This window comes from Temnothorax longispinosus, chromosome 7, assembly GCF_030848805.1.
Source record: "Temnothorax longispinosus isolate EJ_2023e chromosome 7, Tlon_JGU_v1, whole genome shotgun sequence".
In the NCBI taxonomy this organism is placed as follows: domain Eukaryota; kingdom Metazoa; phylum Arthropoda; class Insecta; order Hymenoptera; family Formicidae; genus Temnothorax; species Temnothorax longispinosus.
Genome location: NC_092364.1, coordinates 10,172,943 through 10,185,740, shown reverse-complemented (window position 1 = coordinate 10,185,740; position 12,798 = coordinate 10,172,943). Strand labels below are relative to the sequence as shown.

General features: G+C 36.3%; 1 protein-coding gene across 1 annotated transcript; it reads left to right on the top strand.

The window, feature by feature from the left end:
• The first annotated feature begins 1,366 nt into the window (after positions 1 to 1,366).
• On the top strand, positions 1,367 to 12,375 carry LOC139816930 (uncharacterized). Its single transcript, XM_071784760.1, has 7 exons — positions 1,367 to 1,480; positions 1,572 to 1,752; positions 1,898 to 2,068; positions 2,208 to 3,451; positions 3,948 to 4,067; positions 10,946 to 11,305; positions 12,254 to 12,375. Exons 3-7 carry the CDS (start codon positions 1,956 to 1,958, stop codon positions 12,373 to 12,375), a joined length of 1,959 nt encoding a protein of 652 aa, XP_071640861.1. The 5' UTR covers positions 1,367 to 1,480; positions 1,572 to 1,752; positions 1,898 to 1,955.
• Positions 12,376 to 12,798: the final 423 nt, after the last annotated feature.

The following is a 12,798-nucleotide window of genomic DNA, read 5'->3' as shown; positions in this document are numbered from 1 at the left end:
GAGATTTTATCACCTCTCAATATAAATATAAAATTTATCTTGTCATGGTTTTATTTGATTACTCCGGCGTTTTTATATTTGTGATTCAATTAGATTATTGTTTATTTTGTTTATATTATTAGGAAATTGTTTAATGTTTTAGTCTAGTAGACTAATGTTTAATGTTTTAGTATGTTAACTTAAACATTATCATGTTTTAATATTTATCTTCTTCTTTTATATTCATAGTAATCCGTTCCGAAGAAGACTAATTATAATAAGTACAGTCGAAATGTTACCCATGAGTATTGTTTATTTAATAAAGTATTTTTATTTTTATCCAATATCCTTTTGTTGTTGCTTGTAATTTAGCCGTAATTTGGCCAATTGAACATGCATAGGTAAAATAAATTTAATAAGAGTAAAAGAATATTATAAACTACAGTTATTTCTCATAGTCAATAATATAATTATTGCTATGCATTTAAATATTACATGTAAATATTATTATGCTAAAGTAACGGTTTTTAATGTAAGACTTTTTTACATAGAAAAGCATATGTCTAGATAGAAGCATATGTATAGCATATGTGATTTTTATACATTACATTTGCGAATTTTAATTTTTAAGTTTATAAATTATTATTTAATTAATTATATTTGCAATTTTTATATATTTGTAAATTTCCAATATATATACATATATATATTTATTTATAAATATAAAAATTAAAATTTGTAAACATAAACGCAAATGTAACGTATAGCGAATCGTCAATTTGCCAACTCGAGACTCGGCACTCGGCGAGACACGAGACACGAGACGCGAAACCCGAAATGCGTGGCATCGTGGTACAGCCGGCGCGTGCTAACGGCAACGCCGCGCCGGCAACGTCACAGCTCAAGAGAGAAGGAGATAGCAGATCGTATGTCTGTCCTTCTCTCTCCGCTCGAAACTTGCCGAGTGCCGAGCGTACACGGACAGAAGAGGGGCTTGCGCGACCAGCATATCCCCTCCATCTGAGTAGTTCGGACACGAACCATAGCACGGACACGAACCATGTGTGTACCGTTACCAAGCGTAACGACGTAGTTGACGTCCACTTTCTCAGGCGGCGCGTCAGTATACGTCCGCTGGAACGGAATGATCCCGGTCATAGTGTAAGCATGGTGTAAGAAGAAAGGTGAACCATTCCGATGGATGCGCAGTAGGTTAAAAGTAGTGGGGGACAGTCAGCCAATTACGCTTTGAGCTTTTATGCGAACATATGTAAAATTCAATATGGCTACTGACTGAGTTTCGTCGTGACGTCGTGTCATTTATCGTGAACAATTGCTAAAAATGCCAGTGTGTTGCGTTAAAAATTGCAAGAGCCGGACCGTCGTGGTAATAGAGAAAATTACAACGTATTGTTGTGTTATTTTCCAAAAGAGCCTGAAATAAGGAGACAGTGGCTCGAAGCTTGTCAGAGAAAAGAAGCGGATATAAAACTTAGCTGTGGTGAGTTTATATTCCGAATGCTTTGTATAATTACCGGGTAAATGGTTTTATTTGTCATGTTCCAAAGATTATTAAAAAATCTTATTTTTAGCTGCAGTATGTGAGCGACATTTCGTACCGGATTGCATCGAAGAGAAATGGACACAACAACGTTCGAAGAATCTGCCACGACTGATTCGACGGCTGAAAAAAGGCTCAATACCAACGGAATTGCTGAATATTCCAAAGGAAACAATACCACAGCTTGACGAACCAAAAGAAAAGATACCCCGGTAAGTTCAGAAATATATCCATTTAATCTTTTGCATTTATTTTTCACGAATTTCTGTTGTGCAGTTCATAATAGTTTCGGAATAATACCGAAAACTGAAAACCTACCTCACAATTTGTATTAATGGTATTTATTCTATCGTATAGCAAATCCAAAATACCATCTTATAACGAACTTGTTGCTTATGCGAAGAGAAATACGGAGATGGATGCTAATGCCGTAAGCACTGGAAATGAGTCAGAAAATGATGAGCGAGACGAACAAGCAAAAAGTGAACACGGTGGTTTACCAGTGGAACCCGCTGAAGCAATGAATATGTATGTATTAATATGTACATTTTATTGTATATCTAAATTTAAATGATCAACAGTAACATAAAAAAATTGAAATTGTACAAATAAAATAATCATTAAAGCATTTTCGATTAATATTTATTCTTGTATTATTTTTTTACAGTGCTGAACAGTTAGACAATCAGCCGAATAGGGAAGCTGAAATGCTTGTGGAACAGCTAAAAAAATTACAAGAGAAAAACAAACAACTTGCTAGCGAGAATACGCAGCTCTCTGTTGCGAATACGCAGATCTCTATCGCATTTAAGCAGCTCGCCGAAGAAAATGAGCACTTGAAAAAAGATGCCATTAAAAATCTTAACGAGTTTCAACAACTGCAAAAGAATGTCGAAAAAAACGCTGAAACAATAGCGTTTGACGCATTGCGTATGGTGTTTACATCTGGACAAATTAAAAGAATTATGTCTCCAAATAACAGTCGTATGACATGGTCAGCTGAAGACATTTCTTCTGCTATTGCCCTGCGGTCAGTAAGTGCCAGAGCATACAATTATTTACGGACGGTGAAAAATGTACCTTTGCCTTGCGTGCAAACTCTCAGAAATTGGAGTGCTCATTTTAATGTCAAACCGGGCATTCTGAAAGATGTTATACAAATAATGCAGAGTAAGGGAGGAGGCTTGTCGATGATAGAGAAACTGACTGTATTGTCTTTTGATGAACTCTACATTTCGAATAAAGTAGACTTGGAACGTCGTGAGCAAAAGATATATGGACCGCATAAAACAAGTCAATTTGTAATGGCTCGAGGCCTTATCGGAAACTGGAAACAACCAATCTTTTACGACTTCGATCAACCCATGACAAAAGAAATTTTATTTGAAATCATAACACGTCTTCAAGAAGTAGGGTACACTGTTGTTGCGGTTACGAGTGATTTGGGACCTACAAATGCACGCTTATGGAAGTCAATGAACATTGGAGTTGAGATCCCAACTAATAAAAATTCTAAAGTGATGGAGAAAGCAGACGAAGAAAAGCAGTGTTTCTTTTTGCATCCATTAGACAAAAATTTGAAAGTATTTGTTTTTGCTGATATACCACACATAATTAAACTAGCTAGAAATAATTTGTTTGATTCAGGATTTATCGTCGACGGTCAGTTAATAAACAAAGACATTTTAGAAGAGCTAGTTGCACTAAATTCCTGTGATTTAAAAATTGCTTTTAATCTCAGTAGACTTCATTTAGATGTTAAAGGCAACCAGCGACAATCTGTAAAATTAGCTGCACAAGTTTTTTCTAATCGCAATGCAAAGGCAATTGAATATTGCGGAAAACAAAAATTTCTTTCGCACAATAACAATTGGCAGATAATGTCAAAGGTCTTAAGCCTTTTAATTACTGGTTCGACATATTTAATTGCCACTCTAAATTTGGCAAACACAGTGGTTTGCGTGCGTATGGAGTTGATTTGCAGAAACAAGATGTAATTCTGGATCAAATGAATGAACTTGTTAGCAATATGCGAACTCCAAAAAGATCGACATTACTTCCATTTCAAAAGGGAATCTTATTGAGTAACCGTTTATTAAGGCAATTACTTCAGTACGTGAAGGAAAAATATTCGACGGATGCGTTAACGATCGATTTCATCATTACGAGAAGACTGAATCAGGACATTCTGGAAAATTTTTTTTCATACATAAGAGCTATGGGACATGCAAATGACCATCCTTCACCGGTGGAATTACAGAACCGTTTAAAATGGTACATCCTCGGAAAGCATTCTGGGCATGCTTTATCAAATAAAAAAAATACGGAAAATGACCTGACATATCGGTTTCTTTCATGGATATAGAAGATGTACATGAAAATGCTTCTTGGACATCTGACTGCTCAGACATTCAAGAAGATGATGATCTCGCAAAAGAGGCAAAATTGTTCATGCAAGTTGATCACGTTGAAACATTCACAGTCAATGAAGACCACGAAGAAGAGGTTAATGAGGAAGATGAATCAGGTACTTGAATCAATATCAAGATACACGGTAATGTCTCACGCCAAGTATATACAGTTTTTACTTCTGACTTTATGTCCTTATATTATTAATTTATGGTTGTCATTACATTCCAGGCACTTTAGTATAATAATAATAATAATAAATTTAATACAAATTGTACAATATACAAATAAATATACAATAGTATACAATAATAAATTCTACAAATATTTAATTACACAAACACATTACAAATACAACACAAATATACAATAAATTAATTATAATAATTATAATTATTACTTACACCACCTAATTAACTGCAATTGATAAGATGTTTACAATGTACATGTATAAAGGATTTACATACATGTATAATGTATGTAAATGAGTGACAGCTTATACAAAAAAATAAAAAATACTACTATTTTATTTTATGACTTTTTCAGAAACCCAGATAGTTTATACTACTCCAACCATTGATGAGTTTAGTTTGCTTCAAGAATTTGAAACTTCAATAGCTAGTCTAACAATTGAAACAGAAGCTTTGATTTATATAGCTGGTTATGTTGCACATAAATTTCGGCATAAATACCCAGAATTAGGTGTTCCTACGTCAACTCTTCCTCTGACAGATAATTGGCTGTCTTGCATATCCAGAGGAAACTGTATGTATCCCTCCAAAGATTTGCAGACAGCAGCCAGTATTATGAACGAAGAATTTGTAAAACTTCATGGGCGCTCATTTAGCAAAGAAAGTGGTATATTTGACAAGGTAACAAGCATCACGTGCGCAAAAGTTTCTTTTCCCGCTTGTGTAATCGCGTGCCTTGTACGAACCCGTACGTATATACGCCTGCGTCAGATTAATCAAGAGATAAAACAACAAAACTGTACTAGAAAAGAAAAAAAAAACTCAAACATATATGCAACAAACAGTCTGTATAATAATGCTTCACTTTTGTGATATATATATTAAATATAACATATTTTTATCTAAATTGCGTTATACATATCTTATTTCATTTCTGAAACTTTTAAAGAGCGCGCTACCTAAAAGCTCAAGCTCTGATTGGTTAAGATCTCAGACTTCCGCCATTATGCGCAATGGTTCACCTTTCTTCTTACACCATGAGTGTAAGGATACATGGTGTGCTCAATTGGTGTCTTTCTTTCTCTAAATTCGTTTCTCTCTCCTGCTGTTCACGTCGAATTGTACAAGCAGTGGTACCACCACTAAAAGTAACTAGGAAATAGGAAATTTGAACGGATTATGTTGCAAAACTGCCTCCTGAAAATGTATTGCAACGATATTTACGATTATGAATGATATTTGAAGATACGTTATACTCTATTTATTAAAAATTATTATTATTGTTTAGGGCTTTAATGATTTCTCAACAAATGGAAAAGTATTAAAGAAAATTTTAAAAAATAATACTTGTAAAGCCTTATGTACAAAGAATGTAATAGTATTAAAATTGCAATACTTCCTTTTTTCGAATTTTTTAATGCTTTTGACTATTTTTTCCTTTACTGGTTTTGAATAAATTAACGCAAAAAGACAAAATTATTGTCATTGATTAATGGCATGAACAAAGCCTAACCTTCTGCCCGATGATAATGTATATATTACGTATAAAAGCACTCTAGTATCTTACTGGCTCAAAGGATGTGGCGATAACTTTCGAATGCAAGGGTCATACGTTCGAATCAATTGTTTTTTTTTTAATTATTTGTTGCCCGTAAAAGTAACATAACAATTATTAATTTGATATGAAATTGGCGTTTAAAAATATGTATTGGCGAAGTATAATATAACTAATTATAGGTATACATAATCAACGAAAAATTAAATTATTGAAATTTAATATAATTTATTAATTACTTGTTACAATTTCATGTATTTTTGATTACATTTCTTATTTCTGTTTCAATAATTTTACCTATTTCAAACTAATTTGTTTACAACACAAGGTGGTACATCAATAAACCGCTTAAAAGGAAAGTCGATACACGACAATCAGATCTTTGGAAAAAAATTTGTTGTCACACCTTTTACATTTAAAATATTATTACTGATATTTTTGAAGAGAGAGAGGTGATTAATGTTTGTGAAAAGAAATGCAAAGAAGCAAAAATAATTAGTATAACAACTTTTATTCGTAATTGGACTTTTCTTCTGAAAAGGTAGTTGAAAATGTTTAATAACAAGAGATTTAATATTATATTTATATAAATATAATTTTGAAACATTCTTTCAGTGATGTTAGAGGGAATCGTTAGTTACAATTAACGAAATTAAGAACGCATTTCAATGTAATGAAAATGAAAATGCTTGCGCATCAATCGATATGCATTGTATAACAAGGAATGCATTTAAAAGCATGAGAAGTTTGGAAGCCTATGAATTGACTGAAATTCATTTTTGAATGTTCATTTCAATGTACTGAAACTTTCAATGCATGTCAATTAATTTCCGATTGGTATTACATTTTTTGACATGATAATTAGAAAGGAGAATATGTAAAGAAATCCCAATTTGTTGGCATTTCATATTTTACTATATTTTTGCTGCGAATTTTTGAATCGTGAAATTTATGTTGTTGGTTTCCTATATATACATTAATATTTGAACAATTGTCATTAAAAAAAAATTAGAACAAAAAGTAATATTAATAGAAAAATTATTGTATTGATATTTCATACAATCATTTGTTTACATGTATGACAATCTGGAAATAAAAAAATAGCCATAATGACAATAAAAAAATTATTTTTTAACAAATGTGTACAATTTTTGGTATAAAATAATATATAATGTCGGTATTAAAAAAATACTTTGTTAGAATGAAGGACAATGTAATACCACATTTATTTTTTTTATCTACATATGAAACTTGGCCCTTTTAAATAATTTTACTATATTTTTTTTTAACACCGACATTATCATTTATACTTATACCAAAAATTGTAAACATTTGCTAAAAAATAATTTTTTGATAAATTATTGGTAAACAGTCCTATTTTTATATAGATATGGTTTATATATAAGACTTTGATAAGAATACTACTCCACAGGGTACATCTTGGGCAATGCTAATGCCGGCGGTAGCCGATTGAAAACGTGGAAACAGCAAAAAATTGTCGGACATTATTTGTCGTAAAAATTTGAAATTTTGTTTATTTGGATTAATGCGTCTTGTAGAGCATTAAATTATCTTTAAAATGACAGAAAACAATGTTTTTTTTTTACCAAAATTGAGGGAGATAATTCAGGTTGAATTCAGAAAAAATAAGGCCTCTCTATTATACAGTTCACATGTTATTCAGAGGAATTCTATTTATTTAAATTTTTTCAAGTCGATTTTTAATTGCAAACCGACCTGATCCCATAATTTCAACTATACTGTCATAAAGGCAATATATACAACATTTTATGTGATTTTTTTCAGAATTTTAAAAAGGGTCCTTTCTTTGAAAAATGTACATTAAAAACTTTAAAACAATTTTTTGTCCTCATACAATAATATCTCGTCTAAATGAATATTTTTACAAGAAAGGTCATTAAAAAACTACGAAAATCATATCCTAGTTATTCTACATTAATTGTTTATAATGATACTTTTGCGTCTAAATAAATTAAGTGAAATGAGGACAGAAAATTACATTTTTCCAAACAGACACACAACTTTCAATATAATTGAAATAAAAATGCTGTATATGGTCAACAAGAATTCTTTTGCATGTACTAACGATAATTAAATGATAAAAATTCAACTTTTGGTGGTAAAACATAGCCTCCTATTTTTTTCAGCCATCCTTCCCGCATCACTTCATTTTTAGGTAGCTGAAAAAAATTCACAGTTTCCTCACACGAACCCCCGTTGTTTTATTTCTACAACTTTTAACAATACATCGCACCATTTTTATTTTAAATTTATATATTGTCACTGTTTACCACACAAAACAATGTACCGTACTTCTAATTACCGTATATATGTACAACTTGACTTATGATTATACATAAACAAACACGAGTGGCATAAGCGGCATGAGTGTGACAAGAATGCATGTACATGTGCCAATATTACAACACCAAAAATGTTTTACTTCTAGACGTTTGCTACTCTGTTTACACAATTCGACACGAGTGACGTCATTACCCGAATTCCCCCAGGCAATTGAGCACACCATGTAATCCTTACACCATGGATCCCGGTGGCCGCTCTCAGGTTTCTCTCTGGCTATACTAAGCACGATATTCACCTTTGGTTAAGTCGCGCCACTCGCGCCTCTATGCTCGACACAAAACGTTACTCGGTGTATGTTTCACAATAAAAAGATATTGATACATCAACATGGTAGCAGAGCGTGGTTCCTCGTAAGTGGAGACTGTAGTGAACATTGATTAAGTGGAAACTGCAGTGAACATTGACAGTTCGGTTGCTCGTAAGTGAAAGTGAGTACGTCAGTGAACATTGACAAAAGTGCGGTAAAAGGGCGTGTCTGTTTGGTGCGTTTACTGGAAATCCACAAACATGGAATTTCATGGAATCGAGAAACTTCGAGAACTGGAACATCTGGAAAGGAGAAAGGACCCCGCATTAATTATATAGGAAATTGGATTCCGGTGAAATCGCGTAATTTTTTAATATGTTGTGGCTTATAACCTACTGAATAAAAAATGTAATGGGCACAAAGCTAAATAATGGACAGTTTTTGAGCTACAGCCAGTCAAACATGAAAAATTATGGTCTGCGCGAGTACTATATCCCTACTCTTAACATAACCCTGGACCAACGACATGGACGTGGTAGGGGGCTGATCCCATGTGTGTGTGTGTGTGTGTGTGTGTGTGTGTGTGTGTGTGTGTGTTTGTGCGTGTGTGTGTGTGTGTGTGTCAGCAGAGATAAGGACTCCACGGTTCGTCACTCCCGTAGTATTTAATGACTCCAAACCCTCTCTGGTGTGTGTGTGTGTGTGTGTGTGTGTGTGTGTGTGTGTGTGCGCGGCTTAATAAAAATAAAAATAATGATTTTAATTGATACACATTTAAAATAACTTATTTCATTGTACTCCACATCACTCATTTTTCTTAACATTCAGATCCTGTTGTGGTGGTCTCTCAGCAGCATCTAATATTTTATTTAATAATGATGAAAAAGGATAACGAACGTTGGGTTGGTGTCGCGCGTATTCTAAATACCATAACACGCTGGCTACGTGCGCACATGTACCCACAGTTCTTGCACCTGATTTACAGGTGCAGTAATAACCTAATATCACTTCCCTCTTATCATCTACGTCGTCTTCATCTCTCATATTGTAAGCTATAAATATTTGCTGTTTTGTTGCATTACGAAACCGTGAAAACACTCGCACTCTTACAATATGAGAGATGAAGACGACGTAGATGATGAAAGGAAAGTGATATTAGGTTATTACTGCACCTGTAAATCAGGTGCAAAAACTGTGGGTACATGTGCGCACGTAGCCAGCGTGTTATGGTATTTAGGATACGCGCGACACCAACCCAACGTTCGTTACCCTTCTTCAACATTATTAAATAAAATATTAGATGCTGCTGAGAGACCACCACAACAGGATCTGAATGTTGAAAAAAATGAGTGATGTGGAGTACAATGAAATGTTATTTTAAATGTGTATCAATTAAAATCATTATTTTTATTTTTATTAAGCCGCGCGCGCGCACGCACACACACACACACACACTTACACACACACACACACACAGCAGAGAGGGTTTGGAGTCATTAAATACTACGGGAGTGACGAACCGTGGGGTCCTTATCTCTGCTGACACACACACACACACACACACAGCAGAGAGGGTTTGGAGTCATTAAATACTACGGGAGTGACGAACCGTGGGGTCCTTATCTCTGCTGACACACACACACACACACACACACACACACACACACAGCAGAGAGGGTTTGGAGTCATTAAATACTATGGGAGTGACGAACCGTGGGGTCCTTATCTCTGCTGACACACACACACACACACACACACACACACACACACACAGCAGAGAGGGTTTGGAGTCATTAAATACTACGAGAGTGACGAACCGTGGGGTCCTTATCTCTGCTGACACACACACACACACACACACACACACACATGGGACCAGCCCCCTACCACGTCCATGTCGTTAGTCCTGGGTTATGCCAAGAGTAGGGATATAATACTCGCGCAGACCATAATTTTTCATGTTTGACTGGCTGTAGCTCAAAAACTGTCCATTATTTAGCTTTGTGCCCATTACATTTCTTCTTCAGTAGGTTATAAGCTACAACATATTAAAAAATTACGCGATTTCACCGGAATCCAATTTCCTATATAATTAGTGCGGGGTCCTTTGCGGTAAAAAACTTGCTGCGTGGAACCGAAGGGGCATATAAGGTGTGCAACGGCCGAGATACAGAAACCGGCGCTGTTGACAGCGGCTGCGGCCGCCGATACACAAGCTGCATACTAGGTAAACCTGAGAGCGTGGGACAAGGCGAATCGCGCCGCGAATCAAATAATCGTGAAAACCCTGGAATCAAAGGTAATGGCGCTACTGGTGACGTGTGAATTGGCGAGAGAAATGTGGCTCAAATTACATTCAGCATACGAACAATAAACGAAACAGGCTGCACATACGGTTCAAGCAGAATTTTTTAGTTTTAATAAAAATCTAGTCGATGATATAGTAACTCATATTGCTAAAAAAGGTTTGATTGTACGTATGCAGCAATTGAATGTGAAGCCAGACGAGTCATCGTTCATGGTCAAATTGCTGGACTCGCTCCCGGATGATTACGAAACCCTTCGACAAGCGTAGTGGGCGAGGCCTGAAAATCAACAAACAGTCGCTAACTTGGTAGGATTGCTGACGTCCGATGAAAAGCATCGACAACAACGAGCTGAAAAACAGGACGAGTTGGTAGCGCTAATGGCGAGTAAAGCCAAGATCCGAGGAAAGAGCGGCCGTGGCAGTATTAGCAGCAATAAAAGTAACCAGTCGAAGAAACCAGCCGAATCCACAGGTGAAAGTAACAAGGATAAATTCTCGAATTTCAGATGTTATCGGTGTAATGGCGTTGGTCACATTCGTTGTGACTGCAAAAAGAAAAAGCAGAGTGATACAGACACTTCGAAAGATGGATCAAAGGACGAGGCGTTCGTCTGTGAGGCCCTCAGCGTTGAAGAAAATGACATTTGGATTGCTGCTTCTGGCGCAACAGGTAGGTAAAGGAAGACAGATCTAGGCTGGGTGCTCCGAGGGGGGAGCGGGGCGGGAGGTGGTCTGCGTTCCCAGCACTGGGTTTGGGGGGGAGGACTCGAGGGCGAGGGGTCTGCGTTCCCAGCAGTGGGGGGGAGGACTCGAGGGCGAGGAGGTCGTAGGGAAGGGGGGGATCAGGCGAGCGCGTCGGGACATGTTCGATAAACAAATGCCGCCTCGCGTCGATGTTCGGCCGATAGTATTTATAAACAGATGTCATTTCACACTCTTCAAATGCAAGCGAGCGCCTATGGCAGGCGGCTATAATTTACGACCTGCAACTAGCGTGACACCGCGGTCCTTTTCACTTTTCTTCGTAGGAAGTGCCGCTTATCGGTGTTTTGCGGTGCCATTCGGCTATGGCGTCGCGCGTTACAAAGGCGAGCGTTGATGACATGCAGCTAGATTTTATAAACACTAGACGGCATAAGCGCAGCAACGCGACTCAATTTCTATGGGTATTGATGAACGTCGATGATAGAATTTATAAACGAATATCATCTCGCACTGCAGATGCGAGCATCGATGGTCGACGTAGGTACTCGACCAAAAATTTTATGACTTAACCGTCGCGGGTTACAAAGACGAGCGCCGATGACAGGCTGCTAGATTTTATAAACACTAGACAGCATAAACGCAGCAACGCGACTCAATTTCTATGGGTGATATTGTTTCTCTGCAGTGTATGCACACCATGCACTAAAACAGAAGAAACGATACGCGATGCTCTAGTTGGAACAAGAGGAAAAGGCAATAGAAAAAGTATATAAGGAAGAATGAAGCGAGTCAAAATTACAGTCTGTGATTTGAAAGTCTACGCGTTGGTACATCGATTGGAAAAAAGTATAGCGGTTATTTTGCATTTTTTGTGTCGAGTATTCAATACAGAGGAATATTTTTCACGATAAAGGAGATGACAATAATTTCGATATGAATGTAGACGAGGATCGCACGTTAACGGACGACAGTGATTATTTCAGTGATGAAGACGACAATCATGAAGAAGTCATCAATAGAATAGTGCTGCGTTGAGAAATCATTGCACTAAATTTACGTACGAGACATTGCGTAATATATTTTTATTATTCAACGGGTGGTGCACTTGCACTATGTGCTCCGTGCATGGCTGCTCTATCGGACCTTGATTTCGGCATGCACGCTTGCTTAAAACACTTCGTTGAGAGACGCGGAACGATGCATGGGCGGTATTGTTCAAGATGTCGTGAAGCATTGTATATGATATTTCCGTGTAATATGTGCCCGATTTGCACACGATAAGAAAAGAACATTATCGCGGCTCTTAAAAGTTCATACTCGAGGCTGAAGTTTTTGTGTCAAGTGAGCGGTATAAAAAAACCTTTTTTTCAAAAAAAGTGAACAAAAATAGAGGTGGACAATAATTTCGAGGCAATAATGGATGTAGATTCATCCGACGAGGATCGTCCGTTGTCACCG